Source organism: Ahaetulla prasina, chromosome 7, assembly GCF_028640845.1.
Source record: "Ahaetulla prasina isolate Xishuangbanna chromosome 7, ASM2864084v1, whole genome shotgun sequence".
In the NCBI taxonomy this organism is placed as follows: domain Eukaryota; kingdom Metazoa; phylum Chordata; class Lepidosauria; order Squamata; family Colubridae; genus Ahaetulla; species Ahaetulla prasina.
This window is the reverse complement of record NC_080545.1, coordinates 7,153,687-7,181,417: the sequence shown is the minus strand read 5'-3', so window position 1 is coordinate 7,181,417 and position 27,731 is coordinate 7,153,687. Positions and strand designations below refer to the sequence as shown.

The following is a 27,731-nucleotide window of genomic DNA, read 5'->3' as shown; positions in this document are numbered from 1 at the left end:
GTCGTGAGGCCCACAATTTTCTCTCATGAGAAGGGCAAGCGAAAGATGGATTTCCATTCCAGAAATCTCACCCTCCAAAAACGTAAACTCGACTTACGACCAGAAGTGAGCCCAACATTTCCGTTGCTGACCAAAGCGGTTGCTAAGTGAGCTTTGCCCCACTTTATGACCTTTTCGCCATCGTCGCTAAGCAAATCACTGCAGTTGTTAAAGTGAATCTTGCCGTCATTAAGGGAATCTGGCTTCCCCCATTGACTTCGCACGTCAGCTGGGAAGGTTACAGAAAGCGATCGCATGATAAATACATGACAGTTGCCGAAATTGTTGTTATGTGCCTTTGTGTCAATTTTGACTCCTGGCAACTGCCTGGACCAGTCCCTGCAGTTTCCTTGACAAGGAATTGCCATTGCATTCTTCCTAGGGCTGAGAGGGAGTGACTGGCCTGCGGTTCCCATTTTCTAGCCCAGTTCCTTAACCACCTATCCATCTGATTAACATGCTGAGTTTGTCTTTTTGTGCGGCTTTCTTAGACCCGCAGTGTTTGTTGTTTGAGAAACAAACGGAAGGCAGTGTTTGTCTCAACTTTGGTCGTTTATTTTTGTTTCAGGTGATATTTGAACTCAGCCCCATGCAAAGAGAGTGGCAAAGGTAATAACTCAATCTTTATAATCATTATCATTCCTGTCCACCCAAGGCCACCTTAGTTCACCTTTAAATGGGCTAAGCACCTCAATCGTTTCACTGCAATGGCCAAGTGTGATTGGACACACAAGGACTTTGTCTCCGGTCCATAAGCTCTCAATGTACATACAAGCAACCAAGTGATAAATCACAATCCTAACGATCACAAAAAATGCATTCGTCATAAATCATAAGATGCAACAACGCTCAGTGACAGTTGTAGGATAACAAATAAGCAATCGATATGAATTGTACTAGGATAATTAAATAAAACAATATAAATCATAAGATACAAGCAACAACGTTATAGTCATAAGAAGATGAAGAAATAGGTAATAGGAAAGACGAGAAGGATATTAATATAGCCTACAAAGCAGTTTGACAGGGTTGTGAGAATTAGTTGTTTAGCAGTGATGGCATGGGGGGAAAATACACACAAACACACACATATAGCTATATAATATAAATAACTATCATGTAGTTATAGGTAGGTAGGTAGATGATCGGTAGATGGTTGATAGGTAGATCGATTGATTGATTGATGATATATGATAGAGATGGTAGGTAGGAAGATTGATTGATAATGGTAGGTAGGTAGGTAGGTAGATTGATTGATAATGAGAAATAGATGAGAGATAGATAGATATGATAGATTGATAGATGAGAGATAGATGAGAGATAGATATAAGAGATGAGAGATATAGATTGATTGATTGATTGATAGATAGATGATAGATAGATAATAGATATGAGAGATAAGAGATATAGATTGATAGATTGATAGATGAGAGATAGATATAATAGATAGATGAAAGATTATAGATAGATAGATGATAGATATGATAGATGATAGATATGATAGATAGATAGATAGATACATAGATATGATAGATAGATAGATAGATGGATGGATAGATAGATAGATGGATAGATGGATGATAGATGATAGATATGATAGCTGAATCTTTGTCTTTTGCTTTACTTCTAGGATACTACAAAATATTCAGGCCCGGCTACAGGAAGAACATTCTCTTCAAGACATAATATTCAAAAGTGCTTTTAAAAGTGCTTCAACGGCACTTCCACCAAGGTGAGACGGGTAGCTTCAGGGTCTCCTCGCCTTGGGGGGAGGGAGAGAAACATGAAAAAGAACTGATGTGATCCAAAACAGGTCAATTCAGAGATAAAAGCCATGACATTGACCGTATTTTTAGAATCCATACGCTAAGCCATTTCTCGGTCGGAGAGTTTTTAATACACAAAATGATAAAGGAAGGAGGGGGAGAAACCCTGAAGGAAAATGCATATACGAGACATAGACAGGTAGTCCTCGGCCTTACGTCCAACCCTTCAGCGACCGTTCAAAGTTACAGTGACGCTGGGGCGGGGGGGAATGGATGTACAACCGAGCCTCCAAGTTCCAGCCATTGCAGCACCCCCTGTGGTGCTGGGATCATAATCCAGGTACTCGGGTAACCAGCTCACAATTCTGACGCTGCAGGGATCGTGGTCAGATTGGTAACCTTCCCTGCCAGTTTCCTGCAAGCAGAGTTAATGGGGAAGTGCAGGACAAGAATTAAAAGATGGAAGATCATTAAAGACAGATCCAACCGAGAACCAAGGAGAAATTTCCTGAAAGTGAGACCAATTACCAGTGGAACGACTTGCCTCAAGCAGTTGTGGGTACTCCAACACAGGAGACTTTAAGCCCCTTGTCCGGCATGGTGTAGGTTCTCCTGCTAGAGTAGGGGGTTGGACCAGAAGACCTTTAAAGTCCCTTCCAGTCCTGTTATTCTATACCAGTGGTCGGCAACCTTAAACACTCAAAGGGCCACAAAGATCCTAACCGGAAGCCCCCCCCCCCCCCCAATTCAATTCTGGAGCTGACCGGAAGTCCAGTTCCCCACCATAGAGTCTCCTCCTAGCGTGGCGTCCTTTGTCCTCTGCCAATTCGAAGTCTGGTTCCCCCACCATAGTCTCCTCCTAGCGCAGCGTCCTTTTTCCTCTACCTGTCCTAACCGAAAGTCCTATCAATTGTGGAGCCGACCGGCGACAGGGAGCCTCAGCAGAGGGATGGAAGAGCCACACGCGGCTCCAGAGCCACGGGTTGCCGACCCCTGTTCTATACCCTTCGTTTTAAGTCACTCAGTTTTTCTCAATTTGTAAGCTTGCATCTACTTCCGTGGTCATTGGAGACCATTACGTTAGATTTGCCTGTGAGCAATATGTAACCTACGTTTTCGGAGAATTTGTATTTTGCAAGGCTTCGTAAATTGCGAAGTGCTACTTTTTAAGAAATGCTTTTTTTTTTTTTTTAAATCCGCGCAGGGAGGATCATCCCGTACATTTGGCCGATGCCTGCAGAATTCATGGGCACCTCTATGTGAATAAAGTAGCAGGGAACTTTCACGTTACAGTGGGCAAGTATGTTCATTTCATCTCCTGAAACGCTATAAACCCGGGGTTACAACTTTTAAGACGGGTGGACTTCAACTCCCAGAATTCCCCAGCCAGCACAGCCCTATTATTAGACTAGCTTTTGCGTCCCGCTTCAAAACATCCGATGTACATTTTTTCAAGGAACAGACCAATAATTCAATCCCATCGAATAGGCTCAGGGGCTAAGACGCTGAGCTTGTCGATCGAAAGGTCGACAGTTCAGCGGTTCGAATCCCTAGCGCCGCCGTGTAACTGGGTGAGCTCCCGTGACTTGTCCCAGCTTCTGCCAACCTAGCAGTTCGAAAGCCCGTAAAAAAATGCAAGTAGAAAAAATAGGGACCACCTTTGGTGGGAAGGGAACAGCGTTCCATGCGCCTTTGACGTTGAGTCGTGCCGGCCACATGACCACGGAGACGTCTCCGGACAGCGCTGGCTCCTCGGCTTTGAAACGGAGATGAGTACCACCCCCTAGAGTCGGGAACAACTAGCACGTATGTGGAAGGGGAACCTTTACCTTGACCTATAGAACAGGGGTATCAAACTCAATTTCATCGAGGGCCGAATCAGGGCTCTAATTGACCTCGGGGGGTGGGGGGACCTGGCCAATTGGGCATCCATGGTCAGCTTGACAGCACTTCCCCAATTTGCTTTGCATCGCATTGAGTAGACCGGGCTGTAGCACGCTGGCCCGATGTTTTTTCTTCGCATTGGGTAGACCAGGCCGAAGGAAATGTGGTAAATGTGTATCAATTCCTGGATTAAGTCTGCCTTTCGATAACATTCTTGAATTCCAACACAGCCCTTTTCTTTCTTTCTTTCTTTCTTTCTTTCTTTCTTTCTTTCTTTCTTTCATTCATTCATTTTAGGGCAATTCCCCACCCGAGGGGCCACGCACATTTGGCAGCCCTTGTGAGCCACGAATGTAAGCCACGTTCTGTTTCTTGGCGTTAGAAGTGTTATTTGTTGCATGGTTCTTGGGATAAATCTCTCTAGACATGATCTTTTCCACTTGCCAAATGTTCTGTCCTAGGCTTCCTGAGACAGTAAAAAAAAAAAGCACACGATCAGTCCCAAAAATCCTCTTTTTATGTCAACGGCTGTGAATTCTGTTCATTCACAGCCCATGATGAGTCACAAATAGTTTGTAAAGAGTCCGACCGAAGTCTGCCACAGTGCTTCGGGATAAAACTGATAAGCACCCACCTTTATCTCCCTTGACACGCTGTCAAAGACCTAACTGGCAATTAGCTTTGCAAGGCCACACGGAGCACAGAGTCAAAAACGGAGCTTCAAAATTTAAACCGACCAGCACGAACAAAGGTGCTTCCTGCAAAAGCTCTCATGCCTTTGCTCCTCCTTTATGTCTTATGGGAGGGGCCAGTCATCTCCAAGTCCTACTCCCGAGTTGTTCCTTTTGTCTTAACTGTTCTTGTCTTCTGGCAGCTCTGCGCATGAGCGCATTGGGAACAGACTCCCCCTGTTCCTCTGCCTCGCTGATGTCCGACTCCTGAGGCTCCGGAGCCAGCACATAACTCCCAGATGGCCCTGGCCCCTTCTCTGTCTCCGACTCAGAGCCCTTGTCTGAGCCTTCCCCAGTCTCCAGGACTGGCCCATGTTCTTCCCCAATTTCCTCACTGTCTGACTCTGCTGCCAGTTCCACAGGCCGCCAGCGGACCACAACACCAAAATACTTTGTGACATACTCTGCAGAAACAGCATGTTGTGGTCCGACAGCAGTCTGCGGAGCTGGCAACGGAGTTGGATAGCGATGAGGCTGAGGAAGAACAGGGGCCAGTCCTGGAGGCTGGGGAAGGCCCAGATGAGGGCTCTGCATCAGAGGCAGAGGAGGGGCCAGGGCCATCAGGGAGTGAGGTGCGGACTCCAGAGGCTGACAGTAGTGAGACAGAGGAACAGGAGGAACCTGTTCCTAACGCACGCATGAGAAGAGCTGCCAGAAGGCAAGAGCAGCTCAAGCAAAGAGGACGACTCGGGAGTAGAGCCAAGAGATGATTGACCTCTCCCATAAGGCTTAAAAGACCAGCAATGACTCTTGAACTCTTTGTCGGAAAACAACGTTGATAGCTTTGTCTTGTTGCATTTGTTTCCTATCGGTGTCTTCTGAACTTTTGCCAAGAAAGGCCTTTGGCAGTTTGCCTAATTGGACCAAGGTTGGTGATAGGACTGAGGAATTGTATTGGGAGGCGTTTGCTTTAATTTAGTTGGACTACGCTGAGAATGCGTTAATTCTCAGCTGTTTTATGAAAGTTTGTTTGTTTTTACACTGACTGAGTTTCCTACTACCTACTTGGGCCTGGGTCACAATACAGCAAGCCTCTGGATGTGTGTGCCGAAACAAATGCACGCCACAACTAGATTTTTGCAGTGTGTTATTGCTGAAGGAGAACCATACCCGTATCTCCTTATCACTTTGGCACGAGTGTAAATGTTTTCCAGATGTTTTTATCTCCAGCAACGGCCTGCTTCCTCACAAAATATTGGGGCATCATATTTGGTGGAGGCAATCTTAACGGCATGGATCGAAACCACTAAGGGGGTTTCCACGCTGTATCCAAAGTATATAACGCAATACAGATAATCCTCTCTTTACGACCAAAAGTGAGGCCAAAATTTGCCCGCTTAAGCAAAGACACTTTAAAAGTGAATTTTGCTCTTTTTTTTGCCCGAAAAAAAGGGACTTACGACCATTCTTCGCATTTATGACCGCTGCAGCATTTCCCCCAAGGTCATGTGATCCAAATTCAAATGCTCGGCAACTGACTGGTATTTATGATGGTTGCAGGGGTCAAGTGATCCCCGTTTTGCGTCCTTCTGACAAGCAAAGTGAACGGGGTTAGTAACAACCGAGTTACTAACTTAACAGCTGCAAGCGATTCAATCGATAGGTGTGGCAATGAAGGTTGTAAATGGGCCAAAACTAAATTTTAACAACTTATCTCACTTAGCCACGGAAAGTTCTGGCTCAGCTGTGGCCGTAAGTCGAGGACCACCTATAATTCCAGTTTATTCCAGAATTCACTTGACAACTGTCTCACTTAGATACAGCAATGTTGAGCTCAGTTGTGATCGTAAGCCGAGGATTTACCTGTACATACAGTAGCGGCCAAAATTGTGGAAACCTTTTGGGGAAAGTGTATTTTCTAAAAATAAGCTAATAACACCACTTTTTTGGGGGAGTAGTACCATAAAATTACATATCAATGGAAAGATAATTGAATCAAGGATGTAATGCAATCACTTTGATGAAGGATTTGCTATTAGAATAGCAGTTACAGTATAAAGAAGAAAAGTGAAACACGTAGAAAAAAGGAGATATACAAAAAACGATCCCCATATCAGTTAATACTCTTTAGCATGAATGACAGCCTTACAACATCTTCCCATGGAGTGAACCAAGTCTTTAAGTTCTGCAGCTGTTATAATGTGAAACCAAGATTGAAGGATTGCTTCTATTAACTGGGTTTTATTGCTGGGTCGCTTCTGACTAACAAGTTCCTTTAGTCGGCTCCATAGATTTTCAATTGGGTGAAGGTCTGGGCTATTCCCAGGCTATTCAAGCAGTGGAATAGGATTCTCTTGAAACTCCCCCCCTCAAAAAAGTGTTGTTATTAGCCACCAAACCTCAAAAATACACTTTTCCCAAAAGCTTTCCACAATTATGGCCACTACTATTTATTTATTATTTAGACTTTTATACCGCCCTTCTCCCGAAGGACTCAGAGCGGTGTACAGCCAAGTTAAAAATATACAATATGCAATATTAAAACAACAAATTAAAATAACATATTATATAATGGCCGAAAATTTTAAAAGTTTAAATGTAAAACCGTCAAATTGACCCCAATAAAACACAGTACCCCAATTTAAAATTATTAAAATTCAAATTTCAGAATTTAAAAATTAAAAGTTAAAAATTCAGCCAGTCCCGCTTGGATGAACAAGTACGTTTTCAATTCACGGCGAAAGATCCGAAGGTCAGGTAGTTGACGCAAACCAGGGGGAAGTTCGTTCCAGAGGGTAGGTGCTCCTACAGAGAAGGCCCTTCCCCTGGGGGCCGCCAACCGACATTGCTTGGCGGACGGCACCCTGAGAAGATCCTCTCTGTGTGAGCGTACGGGTCGGTGGGAGGCATAGGGTAACAGCAGGCGGTCCCGTAAGTACCCGGGCCCTAAGCCATGGAGCGCTTTAAAGGTGGTAACCAACACCTTGAAGCGCACCCGAAAGACCACCATATATGTGCCTATAGCTAAAATTACGATATTAACCGGGTGTTTTTCCATTGTGTCTTCCAGCATACAATTTCTCCCATAGGATAGATCACTTATCCTTTGGAGAACTCATTCCAGGCATTATTAATCCTTTAGACGGCACCGAAAAGATTGCATCAGATCGTAAGTGGGTTTTATTTATTGGGGGGGGGGGGAACCACAACAGCTTTGTTTGGTTTTCCGCTTGGGTTACCATTCTCTTCTTGATTCCCTTGAATGGCGTTTATTGCATCATTTCCGTGGAATTTTTAAGGACGCCGCCGATGTGTTAATCACACCTCCGCTGAGAATCTCAAGAATTATAATAATAATTGGTAGTGTAATATGTTTCATAAATTGTCATTTTTTTCCTTTTTTTACGGAATCTAGCCTCGAGGATGATGGTACATTTTCTGTGGAACATCTCTCACTTCCCCCAAATTATTAATATTTTTGCATATATATGCAAATTAATAATTATTTAATAATTAAGATGAATTAGCATACGTGCTTTAAAACTTAATTAAGCCAACGACGTAGGCTTTATTTATAGGTGTGTGTCAGGGGTGAAATCTAAAAATTTTCCCTACCGGGTCTGTGGGCTTGGCTTAATTGGTGGGCGTGGCTTGGTGGTCAGGTGACTGGATGGGCATGGCCAATAATAATAAATAATAAAAATAATAAAGTATACAAAACTTGGGAGCGTACTGGTCTACCTTCTTTAAAAATAGAGGCACTGGTCTACTAATTGCCTTCTTTTGGAAGGTACCTGTTCTTTAAAAATAGAGGCACTGGTCTACTAATTGCCTTCTTTTGGGAGGCACCGGTCTACCTTCTTTAAAAATAGAGGCACCGGTCTACTAGCCGCCTACAGCGCTAATCAGCTGTAGTGTGGCCCTTTGAAGTGCTGCGGCAGTCATTTAAGGCTGTTTACAGCTATATCACCACCGAGAGCTTCAGGGACAGAGAAGAGGAACAGTGTTCTGTTTCCCTCCCCCAATACTCCCAATAAAGAGTCAGTGAAAGGCCTCCTCTTCTACTTTATTTACATAGATAAATGTCCTGGCCACGTCTACCCACGGGCCTGCCAAGTTTCTGGAGATAACGAGGAAATTATAGATAAGGCCAGAATTACTCACGAATATATTCTTCCCTCCATTGATACAGTTTGCCCGCGCAAATTCATTGCTTTGTCCAAGACAAAAAACCAGGAAGTCCTGCCTCCTATTTATAGTCTCTGCAGATGTCCATCATTCCTTGGCCTTATCCCAACGCTGTTTCTTCACGTCTGCGCAGTCTTGCATCACTCCAAAACTGTTCTTGGGGCGTTGCCAAATCAGAAGAAGGCTCCAGAGAATCAGGCCTTGCCGGCCCCTCCTCCTCCCTTTGAGTGGGTGTCAGGGAGGGAGAGGGCCCAAGAGAAGAAGGGCTTGCCAGGTCTTCTCCCTCACTTTCTGAATCATCCGAGTCCAGGAGTCCAGGTCCAGGAACCTGGGTCACAACAAACAGCGAGGCGTGGGCAGTGGGGGGATGTGTGCAGGGATTTTTGCTACCGGTTCTCTGAACTACCCGCCCCATCGCTACCGGATCATGCGATCTAGTCCAAACTGGGAGCATTTCATCCCTGGTGTGTGTGTATGAATGTGTGTATATATCTATATGTATGTAGGTCTTTGGTTATTCGGGTTTTCTCCCGCATAAAATTGGAAGTGTCTTGGTGACGTTTCGACGAAGTCTCATTCATCATCTTCAGGCTTCAGCTTCGTGCTTCTGGGAGCAATGTGTGATTGCAGCTGTTTCTTCCTTTTTAACTGCTGGTGGGGGTTTGAACTAATTGGGTGGGAGCTTGGCTGTGCTCTGATTGGATGGGGTTTTTTAGTGCTCTGATTGGCTGGAGGTGTGTCCTGTTTGGGTGGGGGCTTGGTTGTGCTCAGATTAGTCTGAGTTGCAGGGGGGTTTGAGCTGGTGAGCTGCATTGCTGTTGTTTGGCTTCGTGGTCATGCTACATCTTCATAGTGGGTGTCAGTCTGCTGCATGTATGGATTGGAGGGGTTTGAAATGTCTAATGTTGCAGCTGCGGTCTGGCTTCTGGTCCTTGGTCGTGCTTCCTGAGCAGTGTGGGTTTGGGTCTGCTTTCTGGGTGGATGTGTGGTGGTGACATCCTGTGTGGACCTTGTGAGTGTGGGTCTGGTGTCATTCCTCGTGTTAGGGACTCGTTTGTCAATAAGGGTGGGTTTCCAAATGGCTGGTAGGCGGGAGGTATCATCTCGTTTGTTCATGCTGTGTGGGCGTTTTTCTATCTCGATGGCTTCTCTGATTATTCTGTTGTTAAAGTGTTCAGTTTTGGCGATAGTTCTGGTCTTTTTAAAGTCAATATCGTGTCCTGTGGCTTTAAGGTGTTGGACCAGGGAAGAAGTTGGTTCCTCTTTTTTGACTGAGTTCTTGTGTTCTTCAATGCGTGCACTTATTCTTCTGTTGGTTTGTCCAATGTATGTGGTGGGGCAGGCGGTGCATGGGATTTCATATACTCCTTGATTTTCTAACTCAATTTTGTCTTTGGGGTTTCTTAGGATGGTGGATATTTTTCGGTTTGTGCAGAATTCTGTCTTGATGTTGTGTTTGTGGAGGATTTTGCTGATTCTGTCTGTGGTGCCTTTTATATATGGGAGGATTTATAACACATATCTATATGTATGTGTGCATATGTATATAATATATGCCAGTGATGGCGAACCTTTTTGGCACCAAGTGCTCAAACTGGAAAGTGCATACATGTGCGTGTGCTGGAGTGCCATAAACCCGAAGACCAGCCATGCCTGGTTTTGGCCGGAAAATGGCCTGAAAAATGGTCTGGTTTTTTGCTGTTTTGGAGGGCGTTTCTCAGGCCAGTTTTGGCCTGAAAACAGACTCTTTTTTGGGCCCTTTTTTGGGCTGTTTTCATGCCGTTTTCCAGTGCCTGCAAAGAGCAACTGGCCGGCGCACATGTGCACGCTGGAAACCAGAAGACCAGCTAGCGACAGCGCTCATGCCCACAGAGAGGGCTGTGCGTGCCACCTCTGGCATGTGTTCCATAGGTGTTGCGGTCCACCAGCAGCCTGCGGAGCTGGCAGCGGAGTCGGACAGTGAGGAGGCTGGGGAGGACAATGGACCAGTCCTGGAGTCAGGGGAAGGCCCGGACGAGGGTTTTGCGTCGGAGCCAGAGATGGGGCCAGTGCCATCTGGGAGTGATACGTGGACTCCAGAGGCTCCAGAGGCAGATGGCAGAGGAACAGGAGTGTTGTGTCTTGCCCGCTCTCACCGCAGCCGGGGTCTTCTTATCTGCTTCCGAACGCTGAGGAATGTCCTAGTATGCCTCCCGGCCCCAGCCGTGGCTCAATGCCCAGACAGGCTGAGGAGGAGGGGGCACCTCCCGGCCCCAGACCTGGCTCCATGCCCAGACAGGCTGCGGAGGAGGGAGCACCTCTCGGCCCCAGACCTGGCTCCATGCCCAGGCAAACGGAGCAACTAGACCCCGACCCCTCCCCCACAGCATGTGAGCCTGAGGGAGGTCAATTACCAACAGCTGCCGACTGGAGTGACCCTCGCTTCAGAAGAATTGATAGGCGGCGGCGGCAGAAGGAAGGGAGGGGCAGGCCTGGATAAGTTCTGAGTCATGGAGCCACACCCCGTGGCCTATATAAAGGATCTGCTTTCTGGCAGTCTCTGAGTCAGGCAAAGTCGAACATATCTTGCTGAAGTCACTTTCTGGTCTCCTGCCTGCCCTTGAGGACTTTGCTAGGACTTTGGCAGAGCTGCATTTCCCTGACCCGGCTGTCAGCGGAGGAGTGGGACATGACAAGGAGGAGCCTGTTCCTAGTGCACGCATGAGAAGAGCTGCCAGAAGGCAAGAGCAGCTAAAGCAAAAAGGACAACTCGGGAGTAAGGTCAGGAGATGATTGGCCCCTCCCATAAGCAACGGCTCTTGGGCTCTTTGTAAGAAAGCAACGTTGCTACATTTGTTTCTAGTCGGCATCTCTTGTTTCTGAACTTTGTGGGGCTTTGCCAAGAAAAGCCTTTGGCAGGGTGCCAAAGAAGGCAAAGGTTTGTGATAAGGCCAAAGGACTTTTTCTGAAGGACTTGTTTTGGACTTAATTTGGACTAAGCTGAGAATGAAGTAATTCTCAGTTATTCTAATAAAATATGTTTGTTTAGGACTGATTGTGTCTGGTAATAACTAATTGGGCCTAGATCACAACAATAAATTCACCATCATGGATATATGCTAAACTATAATACAATATATTGTAATGTAATATAATGTACTGTAATGTAATGTGTGTTTGTGTGATTGTATATATGTATGTATGTATGTTTTAGCACAAGAATAAAATACGAAACAAACAGAAAAAACATATCAAACATTAATAAAAGCAAAAAAAAAATTGTATGCCAAAAAGAGAACGAAAAAACCCCCAAACATCGGATTAATCTAACATTAAACATAAAAATAATCCACTCTGGCTGAATGCTGGGAAGGAAAAAAAACCCAATAAATTAAAAAAAAACCCTTACATAATGGGTCTACAAATAATTATAAACTTTCTCATCCTTTTTTAATGTGAAAAGTATACAAACAAATATTTCAGATGAGGAAATCTCCATCTAACAATCGAATCGACCCAATGAGGGTTTTTCTGAGACTGTTGTTTTCTCGTGTCATGAATTTTAATTGATTGATATTTTGGGGGGGGTGTTGTGTGTGTGTTTCTGCAGACAATCAGATGTTCCAGTACTTTGTTACAGTGGTGCCGACAAAACTTCAAACGCACAAAATTTCAGCAGAAACGCACCAGTTTGCAGTCACAGAAAGGGTAAGTAACACTAACAGAGTCGGAAGGGACCATCGAGGTCATAGAGTCCAACCCCCTGAAAAGGGCACTTGGTGGAAAGCTATGAATGTCTGCTTTTGTCGAAGCATTCTGTTTGTGTGAACTGTCGGTGCTGTTTTCTTCTGTCGTATCCCTTTATGATAAAAAGAATAAAACGCATGCCCTTGCAATAAACAGAGTGCACGTGTGTCTCTATAGTTCAAATTATTATTTTTTTCCCCTCTTTCCTAACATTCCTTCATATGTGCCAACTCTTTCGAAATAAAATTTAAATACTGTTTTTTCGGAGTATAAGACGCACTCCCCCACCAACCCCCTAAAAGAAGCTGAAAATTTGTGTTGTGTCTGCGCCCCCCGAGCCGGGCCTCCTGCCATAAAGTGACTTGGAGCTGGCCCTCCTGCCAGAAAGTGACTTGGAGCCGGGCCTCCTGTCAGAAAGTGACTTGGAAAGTGAGGGGGAAGGGCCGTCAGGATTTACCTCAGGAGCACTGGCTTCCCTGGCTCAGCTCCAGGAGCCAGAGGCAGGCTAGGTAGAAGAGATAATGAGGCCTCCGTCCCCTGACTCTTCCCCCCCACAGGACACACCTCCAGACCCAGCTGATGGCACTCGGGCCTGGCTGGACCCTAGGTTTGTAGGCAGGAGAGGAGGGAACAACAGAAGCAGGGGTGGGGCAGGCCTGATTGAGTGCTGAGTCATGGAGCCACACCCCACAGGATATAAAGGCTCCAGAAAAACCTCTTCTGCATAAAAAAAAAACCTCAGAAGCCATTGTTTTCCAGAGTTCTTTACTAGCATGAGGAAACTGGCACACGATGAGTGAAATTCCAAAACTGAATTTCCGGATTCTTTTCCCCAGTTATACAAATCCCAAGAGTCCCACCCCCCTGACCCCTTTGATGGTCACATGGTCCCACGTTCTCCCAGTTCATTCGAATATCTTCTTGCCACTCTTCCTGCAGATGTGAACACCATCCGACCTTGACCGCTTGAAGAATGTTACCATACCCCTCAGCCCCCCTTCCTCCCCTCAGGGGGAAAATGTGGCAGCGTCTGGAACCCTAAAGTCTAATATGGTTTCCAGGCCTGACAATCAGTGTGAGATATCTCAATCTTTTTAACGGATTAACAGAGTTGGAAGGGACCTTGTAGATCATCTAGTCCAACCCTCCACCCAAGTAGGAGGCCCTACACCATTTTTGACAGATGGCAGTCCAGTCTCTTCTTGAAAGCTTCCAGTGATGAAGCTCCCACAACTTCTGTTCCATGGGTTGATTGTTCTCAGTGTGAGAAAATTTCTCCTTATTTCCAGGTTGAATCTCTCCATCCATTGTTCCTTCTCTGGCCTTCGGGTGCTTTGGAGAATAGCTTGATCCCTTCCTCTCTGTGGCAGCCCCTGAAATATTGGAAGCCTGCTATCCTGTCTCCCCTGGTCCTTCTCTTCCCTAGATTAGCCATGCCCAGTTCCTGCAACCGTTCTTCATATGTTTTAGCCTCCAGTCCCCGAATCCTCTTGGTTGCTCTTCCCTGCTCTCTTTCTAGAGTCTCCACATCTTTTTTATAGTGTTGGCTGATGTCATTCCCTAGTTGGGTCGTGAGATGTCTGCAAGCAAACAACCAGACTCGGAGAGCACCAAGGACTGAACTCGCCGACCTTTCTGATCGACAAGCTCAGTGTCTTAGCCACTGAGCCACCTAGTCACCCTAGCTCAGTGATAGCTAACCTTTTCAGCACGGAGTGCCCAAAGCACACGTGTGTGCACGAATACATGCGTGTGCGTGCCCACACCCATAATGCAATGCACACGACCCTTCCCTGCAAGCCCCGCCCCTGCGCATGCGTACATGACCCCCACACACACGCGTGCATGACCCGTGCAATTATGCGCGAACTCACATGTATGCCCGCGCATCCCCCACATGCGCTTTGCCCCCCGCTCATGCATGACAGAGACCCAAAAACCGGCTGGCTGGCAGGGGGCATGCGCGGCAGAGCAGAGCTGGAGTTACGGTTCACATGCCCGCAGAGAGGGCTGTGCGTGCCACCAGTGGCACATACGTGCCATAGGTTCCCCATCACAGCCCTAGGTGAATAGCTGATGGGGGGGGGGAAAACCTAATTCCGTTTCTCCAACTTCCTTAATTAATTGTGAATCCATCTCATAGTACGTTGTGGGTATCTCATGTAATACAAGTGTGTAGAAGTAACCGTCAGATGGACAATAGAATAAGACAATAATAGAATAGAATAGAATAGAATAGAATAGAATAGAATAGAATAGAATAGAATAGAATAGAATAGAATAGAATAGAATAGAATAGAATAGAATGGAATAAAATATATGGAATGGAATGGAATGGAATGGAATAGAATAGAATAGAAAATATGGAATGGAATGGAATGAATGGAATGGAATGGAATGGAATGGAATATATGGAACGGAACAGAATAGAATAGAATAGAAAATATGGAGTGAAGTGGAATGGAATAGAATAGAATTAGAATTAGAATTATTAGAATTAATAGAAGAGAATGGAATGGAATAAAATGCGGAATGGAATAAAATGCAAAATGGAATAGAATACAAAATGGAATAAAATGCGGAATGGAATAGAATGGAATAGAATAGAATAACAGAGTTGAAAGGGACCTTGGAGGTCTTCTAGTCCAACCCCCTGCTCAGGCAGGAAACCCTGACATCCATTTCAGACAAGTGACTGTCCAGTCTTTTCTTTAAAAACCTGCAGTGTTTGAGTACCCACAACTTCTGGAGGCAAGCCGTTCCACTGATTAATTGTCCTCACTGTTAGGAAGTTTCTCCTTAATTCCAGATTGCTTCTCTTCTTGATTAGTTTCCAGCCGTTGTTTCTTTTCCTGCCTTCAGGTGCTTTGGAGAATAATTTGACAAACATCCCCCCCTCCTCTTTTCTTTGTGGCAGCCCCTCAAATATTAGCCCTTGATTATTTGAATGGGCTGCTTTGGTGTAATGCTTCTTCCAAAATTAGTGACAATATTAAGCCAGGGACAGAAAATAGAGAATAGGGGAAAGTCACAGAGTAGACCAAAGACAGATTCAGTGTATTAAATATCCTGATTCCTGAATTGTCTACTGAAGCTAGCATCTCACTGGATCCAGTGCTCTTAGACAATTCATTAAAGCAGTGAATAAACATTAGAAGTGGTACTGCGATTGTGACAAAATCGGTGATACATCTTTCATTTATTTTTTTATTTTATTTATTTTATTTTAATTGATTTGCATCCTGCCTTTATTATTTTTACGAATAACTCAAGGCGGCGAACATATCCAACACACCTGCCTCCTCCTCCTCCTCTTATTTTCCCCACAACAACAACAACCCTGTGAGGTGAGTTGGGCTGAGTGAGAGGGACTGGCCCAAAGTCACCCAGCTGGTTTCCATAGCTAAGGCGGGACTAGAACTCACGGTCTTTTGGTGATTGGCCTAAAGTCATCCAGCTAGCTTTTATGGCTAAGGCGGGACTAGAACTCACAGTCTCCTGGTGATTGGCCTAAAATCACCAAACCAGCTTTTATGGCCAAGGCGGGACTAGAACTCACCGTCTCCTGGTGATTGGCCTAAAATCACTCAGCCAGCTTTTATGGTAAGGCGGGACTAGAACTCACAATCTCCTGGTGATTGGCCTAAAATCACTCTGCCAGCTTTTATGGTAAGGCGGGACTAAAACTCACAGTCTCCTGGTGATTGGCCTATAATCATCGCGCCAGTTTTGATGGCTAAGGCGGGACTAGAACTCACAGTCTCCTGGTGATTGGCCTATAATCACTCAGCCAGCTTTTATGGTAAGGCGGGACTAGAACTCACAATCTCCTGGTGATTGGCCTAAAATCACTCTGCCAGCTTTTATGGTAAGGCGGGACTAAAACTCACAGTCTCCTGGTGATTGGCCTATAATCACCGCGCCAGTTTTGATGGCTAAGGCGGGACTAGAACTCACCGTCTCCTGGTGATTGGCCTAAAATCACTCAGCCAGCTTTTATGGCTAAGGCGGGACTAGAACTCACAGTCTCCTGGTGATTGGCCTAAAATCACTCAGCCAGCTTTTATGGTAAGGCGGGACTAAAACTCACAGTCTCCTGGTGATTGGCCTATAATCACCGCGCCAGTTTTGATGGCTAAGGCGGGACTAAAACTCACAGTCTCCTGGTGATTGGCCTATAATCACTCAGCCAGCTTTTATGGTAAGGCGGGACTAGAACTAACAGTCTCCTGGTGATTGGCCCAAAGTCACCCAGCCAGGTTTTCACGGCGCAGGCGGAACTAGAACTCACGGTCTCCAGCTTTCTAACCTGGAACCTTAACCACTAGGCCAAACATGTCTTAACCCTCCCCAAATAAATCTGTATTATGACTTTTTCTCTAGAAGAGGAATAGGTGGGATTGAGTCAACAATGAGCTGAAATGCACAAAGAAGGGGAGGGGGAAAAACAAACATGTCTTTTCTGCTTTTTTTTTTCCCCCTGACAGGTTCAACTTCCAGATAGTCAACGAAACGACCACGAACCTCTAGCCACCGAAGACGCTACGCAATAGCCCTTCTCTTCAGAAAACTCTGGTCTTTCTGTCTTGACGCGAAAAGGACATTTTTATAAGCAAAAGATTTGTGCAATACGTTCAAAGACACGGAGGGGGGAAAAAGGAGCCATTTATTTTTTTTTAGCAACGAAAGAAGGGAAAACTCTTCGGAGTGACTTGTTTGTCCTTTTCAAGGATTTCGAAAAAAAGTCGCTGAGATGATCCTTTAATTTTAAAGTCCGACTTCCTGGAATGAGAACTGAATTGTTGTTGGAAAGGAGAACTTGGGATTCAGGAACTGCAATTAAATCGTGGAAACTTATCAATTCTACATTCCCGGAGCATTTGCAAAGTCTCGTGAACAATAACCTTCAAAGGGAATAAAATTGGAAAGAAGTGTATTTTCCACAGGCAGCAGAGCAGGGGAAAAATTTGCAAACCGAAACTTGGAAGCTGTATAATTCTGTTTTTAAAACAGGGTGCGAGGTGGGGGGGTTTCTTTGTTTTGTTTTTAATCTCTTCCCTCATCTTTTTAAAACGTCACTCCTATCGTAAGAATATGGAAATCCCAAGAAATGGAAAATTAATGCACAAGAAAGGAAATTAAAAAATCTCGTACTGGGGGCGTAGCATGTATACCAATTGACGAATGTTTAAACAAATGTGGAAAAATCTTTTAGCGTTACCGCTTATTATCAAACTTTTTCCGGAAAACAAAAGCACACACAAAAAATGGACCGATCAAAGAATCCTGGCTCGTTGCATTGTAACTTGTTGAGAGTGATTGACAGCCTTAGGGGTACACTGTTGAGAGTGATTGACAGCCTTATTTGACAAGCTGGAGAATCCGTCATGGTTATTGTTAATTTAGTTGAGTTTTAAGCTACCATCCAAATCAGGGGTCTCCAACCTTGGCAACTTTAAGACTTGTGGACTTCAACTCCAACTTCAATTCCAACTTCCAACTTCAACTCCAAGCAAAGCTGGAGTTGAAGTCCACAAGTCTTAAAGTTGCCAAGGTTGGAGACCCCTGATCCAAATGGATTACGATGTTGATCACCATATTTTTGTAGACTGCTATATACCGGTAGTCCTCGACTTACAACAATTCGTTTAGTGACCGTTTGAAATTACAACAGCACTGCAAAGGGGGACTTATGGCCGTGTTTCACACTTATGACCATTGCAGCATCCCCCATGGTCACGTGATCAAAATTCAGGCGCTTGGAAACTTGACTCCTATTTATGGCGGTCACAACGTCCCGGTGATCTGGACATTAATAGACCGTTTGCAACTTCCTGACAAGCAAAGGGAATGGGGAAGTCAGATTTACTGAACAACTGTGGCAAGAAACGTGGTAAAACGGGGCAAAATTCATTTATCTCACTTAGCAACAGAAACGTTGGGCTTAATTATGGTCATACGTCGAGGATTACCTGTATCGGCTTGTGCCTTGCCTTAAATCTTTCTTGGAATTTAGGGACAAAAAGAATAGTGAAATTAGTGGGCAGCAGTATTGCAACTTAACTATGAATTTGACTGAATTGAATCCAGTGGCTTTTAATTCCACACTCTTAATACCATAAGTAAATATAGGTCCATAATCTAAATTCTGAGCCTTATCTATCCAACTGATATGCAAAGCAGTCACTTTGTTCCTTTGGTTGTCGGCGAATTTTATTCAACGTCCATGGCCGAGGTTGTATTTAGCTGGTTCACACCGGTTCGAGTGAACCGGTAGTGGCAATCGCGGATGGGCCTGCCTACCCAGGCCGGCTCCAAATCATGCTATTTAGGCACGTTTTCGAGGCCGGGTGCATGCGCAGAAGGCATGCCAAGCAAACAAGCGCTCGGGGCGAACCGGTGGTAAAGGTAAGTAAAACCCACCCCTGGTCCACGAGCATCTGTAAAAAATAAGAACTTAATGACCGTTATTTATTTGCTTAAGCTTAAGAAAGGAAAAAGAACACTTTGGTCCATCGTTGCTTCCCAAAATATCCCCTCCGTTGAAAAATGTAGGAATGTACATCAAATGTACCAGATTGGTGCTTTATGAACAGTTTAAACCCCCCCCCCAAAACATGGCTGTTAGCTGGAAAGACCAAAATGGAAGAGGGGAGAATAAATTTGATTTTAATGACAATGGAAGGGACGGAGCAGAGGTGAGCAACTATGACGGATTTACAATCTGGATTTCAATTCCCTGGTTTCCTGGTGGACTGAGGAACTCTGGGAGTTGAAGCCCACCAGTGGCAAAGATGCTATAGTTGCCAACCTAAGGATAGACAATCTGATGCCAGTGAAAAATGTCGTATTCCAGCAACTCCTGTGAAGAGATGGAGCGTAAGTCATTCAGATAGTCAATACACCACTGTTAGGGTTCCGACAGATACCCTAATTAAATCATGAGCCTCGAGCCAAGCTTCAAAAGATATCCAGTTATTTATTAGGAGCTTCATGTCAGCACGTTCCAAGTGAAGCCAACTCTGACCCCATGTAATTTATGACCCAGGCATGACCCTGTTTCCGCCCTCTCCCCAGGATGTGTCATCAGTCACATTCGCCAATGGAGCAATTTCGCAGGTTGTAGAGATCACTCCCCTCAGGCTGCTGTGGGTAACCCTTGGAGACAGCCTTGAGAGAGAGATGTCTGGAATGTACTTCTGTTTTTGGTTGCCCTGCTGCTTCGCCGGTTTTCCCATCCCCCTTGCCTACGGCAATTCAAGAACAGGCCAAGGATGCTCTGCGAGTTGACAACCACATTTTGGGGGGCATTAAACTAATCGGTTTAAAATGTCTTGCAGAAAGCATTTCTTTAACGTACCTAACTCACCCAGGCTGATGGCCTTAAACTTCTAAAGAAGAGTAATCGGTAGGTTCTGTAAGATACTGAAAAAGCTGCACGTAAAACATCCACTTATGCTACGAGAAATAGTCTTATCTTCTTTTCTCTACCAAAATATTAGACTTTCCCTCATTCTTAGGATGGCTGTTTGGTCTTGGGCATGTGGAAATATGGTTGGGATTGTGACCTGCCGGCTTCGATCCATACAATTCCCAAGTGTTATGGAGTCAGTAGGGCCACTCTGTCCTTGGCCAAGAATTTCTGAATGGTTTTCAGAAAAATTAAACCACGAATTCATTGCGTGTGAAAATGAAATGGGGAGAGAGATACAAGTTGACTGCTGCTATTCAGGAATGGGACAGGCTTTGTCCCGATTTCAGGAATGAAGGACATTGTGGTTGATATCACTGGAGAAGAGCCTAATGCTGAGAATGATGGAGGGCAAAAAAAGAAGGGGACAACAGAGAATGAGGTGGCTGGATGGAGTCACTGAAGCAGTCGGCGTGAGCTTAAATGGACTCCAGAGCAGGGGTCTCCAACCTTGACAACTTTAAGACTTGTGGACTTCAACTCCCAGAATTCCTCAGCCAGCTTTGAAGTCCTCCAGGCTTAAAAGTTGCCAAGGTTGGAGATCTCTGTTCTGAAGAACTGAAGAAGCTTCTTGGATGAGAACCGAAAGATTTTCAAAAAAAACAACCCCAAACCAAGAAAGTCCAGTTGTTCAAACTGTGAGGTTTGCCTTCTGCGTTATTAGAGGACTTTTTGACCTTCTAAATCAGAGGTCAGCAATCTGCAGCTCTGGAGCCGCGTGTGGCTCTTTCATCCCTCTGCTGCGGCTCCGTCACTCAAAATATGCGTCACAACCGCCGATATGTGACACCTGCTGGCACACGATTTATTGAGCTTTTTTTTACTCCTGGTAAGGCCAACCATGGAAAAATCCAGGAAAAGAAAAGTTTCAGAAGAAAACAGAACGTTTAATTCAATTACATATGCTAGTTTTGTGGCCGCTCAAGAAATAGTCAGGCACCGGGAAAGGTTTTGTGGCTCCCGGTGTTTTCTTTTCTTTGGGAAACGGGTCCAAATGGCTCTTTGAGTGTTTAAGGTTGCCGACCCCTGTTCTAAATTAAGTTCATTTTACCCTTACAAATCTATCCCACTTTCAACTTGAAGTCCATAGCTGTTCCCAGAAAGCTTTTCATCCTCCCAAATGCTCTCTTCTTTCCAAATTTAATGAATTCTGTCCAATCGTACTCTTCTTTTTTAATCCATTCATTCATTCTTCAAGTGGAGAATCAACCCTTCTCCTTTATGGTTCAACCATCTCAACGTTCTTTCATGTTGGTGACCCACACGCACCCCTTGTAAAACACTTCCCTTCCACCATCATTCATCCTCTTGTTTTAAAACGCACAAAAATTGCACGGACTTCTCAAATACCTGTTCTCACCAGAAGCTAGGCCTCGGGCTTACGACCCACGCCCCGAGCCCAAAATTTATGTCGTTAAGTGAGACATTTGTTCAGTGAGCTTTGCTCCATTTGACGACCTTCCTTGCTTCCGTTGTTAAATGAATCCGTGCGGCTGATAAGTTGTTCACCTGTCAGTCTGGCTTCCCCCATTGACTTCGCTTGTCGGGTCGCAAAACGGGATCACACGACCACCCCCAGGACAGTGCAAGTGTCATCAATACGAAGCAACGGCCAAGCATTCTGAAATTTGACCATGGGGGTTTGCTTCAAAGGTCGCAACTGTGAAAAAACGGCCGTGAGTCACTTTTTTTCACTACTTTTTATTTATTTATTTATTTATATCCCGCCCTTCTCCGAAGACTCAGGGCGGCTTACATTGTGTAAGGCAATAGTCTCATTCTATTTGTATATTTATATACAAAGTCAACTTATTGCCCCCCCAACAATCTGGGTCCTCATTTTACCTACCTTATAAAGGATGGAAGGCTGAGTCAACCTTGGGCCTGGTGGGACTAGAACCTGCAGTAATTGCAGGCAGCTGTGTTTTAATAACAGGCTTCTTACAGCCTGAGCCACACCGCGGCCCAACTACTGTTGTAGCTTTGGAAGGTCACTAAATGAACTAAGCAACTGTTCTAAGTCGAGGACCATCTGTGTTTTGTCTTTCCGAGCAGATACCAATTAAGAAGAAACTGCTCAAATATCCTTGCTTAAAAGCCTGTCTCAATTAGAAGCTATAATTCATACTTTTTAATATGTGGCAGCGCCTGAATGAGTAGGGAAATTTGGCATCGTCTTTGCTCTAGAAGCCACATTTCATGATGATCTTTGGAAATGAAGTGTGCTTTAAAAATTGTTGTCATTTGCCTTCCGAGGCACTAGGTGCCATCCCTATTCCACGATCAGATTTTGGGGTGTGTGAATTTTGAGTATGAATTATTTAAAATAATGTTTTTAAACGGCACCTATGGATCCATAAGTGGCTTACAGATTTTCAAGGCAATGAATAATATATACAAAATCAGCCGATGATGCAAAACTCAGCAATATTAAAACTGCGTTATGAAATTATTTGGAATTCATTCGATGTCCTCATGTGGAGTCATAACCCCACTGTAAGTAAAGGAACGTATTTTTTTTACACGCAGCCCTGGGGTACAATATTTAGTAACCCTTGAGAGTTGACCCATAAAATCAGGAAAAACGTAAATCCCATTTATTGAAATGAGTAGGCTGTTCAGTTCGGATTGCTTGAGGAAGCACATAATTCATGACTGAGTCCTAGAAATAAAATAGAGATAGAGAGATAGAGAGATAGATAGAGATATAGATAGATAGATAGATAGATAGATAGATAGATAGATAGATAGATAGATAGATAGATTAGAGAAGGGGAGGCATATAGATGGATATAGATGATGGATGGATGGATAGACAAACAGATAGATACCGGTAGGTAGGTAGGTAGGTAGATGAGAGAGAGTAGGTAGGTAGGTAGAGATTGATACAGTAGACAAACAGATAACAGGTAGGTAGGTAGATACAGGTAGGTAGGTAGATAATGGAGAGAGAGATGGTAAGATTGATCATAGATAGATAGATAGATAGATAGATAGATAGATAGATAGATAGATAGATAGATAGATAGATAGACAGACAGACAGACAGACAGACAACCAGTAGGTAGGTAGATACCAGTAGGTAGGTAGGCAAGCAGGCAGGGAGATAGATAGATAACTGGTAGGTAGGTAGATACCAGTAGGTAAGCAGGCAGGCAGGTAGACAGACAGACAGATAACCGATAGGTAGATACCAGTAGGTAGGTAGGCAGGCAGGCAGATGACCAGTAGGTAGGTAGACACCAGTACGTAGGCAGGCAGGCAGACAGACAGACAGATGACCGGTAGGTAGGTAGATACCAGTAGGTAGGTAGGTAGGTAGATGATAGGGAGGAAGATAGATGATGGATGGGTGGTAGATGAGAGAGAGGGAGATCAATACTGGATATTTAATATATATTCTATTTTCTTTTAGCCTTATTACTGATTATAAGTCTCTAAGCCGTCCAACCAAGTATTTTGCACATTATAAAAAACCAAGATCAAAAGATCTCTCACTCCCCTTGCTTCTACACACTCGAAGGACATGTTTCAACTTCCGATTTGGATGTAGGAAGCTTCCTTAAGAATGGCTAAAGTGGGTGTGTATCGTAGTGCAGGCAAACCACAGCAGCATCTGTTACCAACCACATCTTCTAGGGAAGGGGGAAAAAAAAACAACAACCCCAGTGTTGTATCTGTGCCCCCCGAGCCGGGCCCCCTGCCAGAAAGTGACTTGGAAAGTGAGGGGGAAGGGCCATCAGGACTTACCTCGGAAGCACCGGCTTCCCTGGCTCAGCTCCAGGAGCCAGAGGCAGGCCAGGTGGAGGAGATAACGAGGCCTCCATCCCCTGACTCTTCCCCCCCAGGCCACGCCTCCAGACCCAGCTGATGGCAATCAGGCCTGGCTGGACCCTAGGTTTCATAGGCAGGAGAGGCAGGAACAACAGAAGCAGGGGTGGGGCAGGCCTAGAAAGTGCTGAGTCATGGAGCCACACCCCACAGGATATAAAACCAGCGAGGGCTGCTATGCCTCTTCGTAGCAGGCAAATCAACTGCTTGACTAGAGCTGAAGTACTGTTTGACTCATCGGCATCAAGGGAGATAACAGAGACACTTGGCAGACACTCGCTAGTTTGCTGCCAGAGCTGATAGTGCCGGCTAATTAAGCCATCGCTCGGACAGAGGCGAGGGGAGACAGAACACCCAGCTTGTTGACAAATTCACAAATTTGGAGGCGCTGAAATGGCTTGAGCATCTGCAGCCTGCCAGAAATGCATACCGAAGGAAGAAATAAATATCCAACAGATAAGAAATGTTAAGGATTAGCAGCTGTTCAAGAAAAGCCATCAGATCACATGGAAATTCCTCTTTGGGAAAACAGTTCCGGCACAGAAATTGCTTCGAAGGTCAATTTTTTTTTGAAAAAGACAGTTGGTTTTAACCCGGTCTCTGCCCCATTGCTGGGTGGGCGTGGCCATGGTGGGTGTGGCCTAGTCGGCCTCCTGCACCACAGTGTGGGGGGGGGGCATTTTTGGCCTCCCCAGGCTCTGGAGCCTTTCCTCCAGCCTCCGGCAGGGAGAAAATGGCCTCCCCAGGCTCCAGAGGCCCCTTTCCGGCCTTCCCGAACTTCCAGTATGCCCGTTTTTTGCCCTCCCCGAGCCTCCGCTTGTGCCCTGCACTTACCTGCATCCAAAATGGGCCCCGTGGGGACTCCTAGGAGGGGAGGGGCTGGGTGGGCAGGGCCAGCCAGGAGTGGGATTTGGGGTTTCTCAAAACTGCACAGAATCTTAGCTAGAGGTTCTCCCGAACCCCTAGCATCTCACCCCTGGTTTTAACCATGCAATTCTTGAAGCAGAAGAAGTTTGAAACTTGGCTTTTTCACAAAGCAAACCAGCTGATTCCCCCAAAAAGAAAATAGGGAAAGGAAGGAAGCATATGGCAAAGAAGGAAGGAAGGAAAGAAGAAGGAATAAGGTAGAAATGAAGAAGGAAGAGAGGGAAGGAAGGGAGGGAAGGAAGGAAGAAGGATAAAGGAAGGAGGAAGGAAGGAAGGATAGGGAAAGGAAGGAAGCATATGGCAAAGAAGGAAGGAAGGAAAGAAGAAGGAATAAGGTAGAAACGAAGAAGGAAGAGAGGAGAAGAGAGAGGGAAGGAAGGGAGGGAAGGAAGGAAGAAGGATAAAGGAAGGAGGAAGAAAGGAAGGATAGGGAAAGGAAGGAAGCATATGGCAAAGAAGGAAGGAAGGAGTAAGGTAGAAACGAAGAAGGTAGAAAGAAGAAGGAAGAGAGGAGAAGAGAGAGGAAGGAGGAGGAAGAAGGAGGAAGGAAGGAGGATAGAGGAAGAAAGGAAGGATAGGGAAAGGAAGGAAGTATATGGGAAAAAAGGAAAGAAGGAAGAAAGAAGACAGGAAGGAAGGAGTAAGGTAGAAACGAAGAAGGAAGAGAGAAGGGGAGGAGGGGAGGGAGGGAAGAAGGGAGGGAAGGAAGGAAGGAAGATAGAGGAAGGAGGAAGAAAGGAAGGATAGGGAAAGGAAGTAAATATATGGGAAAGAACGAAGGAAGGAAGGAAGAAGGAAGGAAGGAAGGAAGGAGTAAGGTAGAAACGAAGAAGGAAGAGAAGAGAAGAGGAGGGGAGGGAGGGAAGGAAGGAAGGAGGATAGAGGAAGGAGGAAAAAGGAAGGATAGGGAAAGGAAGGAAGTATATGGGAAAGAAGGAAGGAAGAAGGAAGGAGAATAAAGGAAGGGAGGGAGGGAGGTCATGGAAGGAAGGAAGGAAGGAAGGAAAGGAAGGAAGGAAAGGCACTTTTTTCAGTGCTGTCGTAACTTGGAACGGTCACTAAACGAATGGTTGTAAGTCAAGGACTACTTTATTAGGGTAAGAAAATTTGGTCTAATTTTCTTACCCTAATAAAGTAGTCCTTGACATACAACCATTCGTTTGGTGACCGTTCCAAGTTTACGACAGCCCTGAAAAAAGCGACTTATGACTGTTTTTTCACCGTTAGGACCCTTGCAAGATTATGATTATTATTATTTTTCTTTCTTTCTTCTCATCCAATACAGGAGAACATCTGCATCCTACTGTCAAAGAGTTTGGGGAGCAAATTTAGCTGAGAAAGGCAGAAATGAGAAATTCAAAGTTGAATATACGTACTGCAGGAACGGGGCGGCAGAATGGCTTGCGTAAGCAACAAAGTTAATAATAACCTGGTTTGCGATGAAGTGACAGTCCCTGGCATCGTTCTAAGAGGCGACATCAGAGGGGGTGATGAAAGCTTCCATCTCTTCCAAGGCAGAAATATTTTGCATTCTGTGCAAATGCCAGTGAAATTTAAGCAGGAGGTTACAAACAGAGCTCACCTCTAGAGAGACATTTAATTTATCTATCTATCTTCAAGGGAACCGGCTGGCATGTAAAGATAAAAATAAGCCCATTTAGGTTGGGAAGACTCAATTTTGCAGTGCATCGGGCAAATATTCACACACACACACACACACACACACACAAACCTGGCAATTGGGGACAGGCTCAAGGTATACAGCTAAAAAGAAATACTGCTGCATGCGTTTTGGTGTATTGTGCATCAATTCTGTTTTTTTATTATTATTATATATAATATAATATATATACTATATAGGGCCTCTGGTGGCTCAACAGGCTAATGCAGCCTGTTATTAACAGCAACTGCTTGCAATACTGCAGGTTCAAGTCCCACCAGGCCCAAGGTTGGACTCAGCCTTCCATCCTTTATAAGGTAGGTAAAATGAGGACCCAGATTGTTGGGGGGCAATAAGTTGACTTTGTATATAGTATACAAAATGGATGAAGACTATTGCCTGACATAGTGTAAGCCGCCCTGAGTCTTTGGAGAAGGGCGGGATATAAATGCAAATAAAATAAAAAATAAAATAAATAAATAAATAAATAATATATATACTACCCTCAAAACGACGCTATAGAGCACTGCACACCAGAACAACTAGACACAAGAACAGTTTTTTCCCCAAACGCCATCACTCTGCTAAACAAATAATTCCCTCAACACTGTCAGACTATTGACTAAATCTGCACTACTATTAATCTCATCGTTCCCATCACCAATCTCTTTTCACTTGTGACTGTATGACTGTAACTTGTTGCTGGCAATCCTTATGATTTATATTGATATACTGACCATCATTTGTGTTGTAAATGTTGTACCTTGATGAACGTATCTTTTCTTTTATGTACACTGAGAGCGTATGCACCAAGACAAATTCCTTGTGTGTCCAATCACACTTGGCCAATAAAAAATTCTATTCTATTCTATTCTATTATTAGGCTGCAACAGAAGTGGAAAAGCAAGACTTCTGCAATTCAATTTGAAAATCTGATGCCCTCAATTTTTCTAAATCACAAAACTTCAGGCCATTTTTTTTTAATGAAATAATATTGCGCAAAAGAAAGGCGAGTTTTTACACAATTTCAGCTTTCTGCTGACACCAAGAAGAAGAAGAAGAAAAACAAAACAAGAGAAAGAACAGTACAATTCTTGGACATGCTAGAAAAACAAACCTATTGTACATTTTACAGCACTTTCTTTTTTTTTAAAAAAAAAAAAAGCAAAAAGCATCATGAAAATATAGGTAGTCCTCGACATACGACCACAACGGAGCCCAAAATTTCCATCAGCTAAGCAAGATAGCTGTTCAGTGAGTTTTGTACCAGTTTACTTTTATTTTTGACCATAGTTGTCGCAGGAATGACTGTAGTTGTACTTCGCAATGTAAATTTTGGGCTGGATTGTGGTCGTAAATCTTAATATTTGCTGCACCCGTATCAAGATGCTGCAAAGGTTCCACCAGAAGCTTCCAATCCATGATAACAAGTAGCTCATAGAATAATTAACGGATACGGTTTAGGGAAGCAACAAAACAAATTGATGGGTGGCTTGAAAATATTCCTGCGCCGGAACCACCGAGTCAAACAGGGATCCTGGCCGTTTGTTCTGCCCAGATCACTTAAT

General features: G+C 44.6%; 1 protein-coding gene across 1 annotated transcript in view; it reads left to right on the top strand.

The window, feature by feature from the left end:
- ERGIC2 (ERGIC and golgi 2) overlaps positions 1-18,441 on the top strand; it is a 45,003-nt gene extending 26,562 nt beyond the window's left edge. Inside the window, exons 7-14 of the mRNA XM_058190486.1 lie at positions 608-648; positions 1,670-1,771; positions 3,010-3,105; positions 3,987-4,042; positions 7,431-7,529; positions 12,138-12,235; positions 15,556-15,621; positions 16,762-18,441. Coding sequence (XP_058046469.1) covers positions 608-648; positions 1,670-1,771; positions 3,010-3,105; positions 3,987-4,042; positions 7,431-7,529; positions 12,138-12,235; positions 15,556-15,621; positions 16,762-16,827 — 624 coding nt within the window. The 3' untranslated portion in view covers positions 16,828-18,441. The remainder of the gene's footprint in view (positions 1-607; positions 649-1,669; positions 1,772-3,009; positions 3,106-3,986; positions 4,043-7,430; positions 7,530-12,137; positions 12,236-15,555; positions 15,622-16,761) is intronic.
- The last annotated feature ends 9,290 nt before the right edge of the window (positions 18,442-27,731 follow it).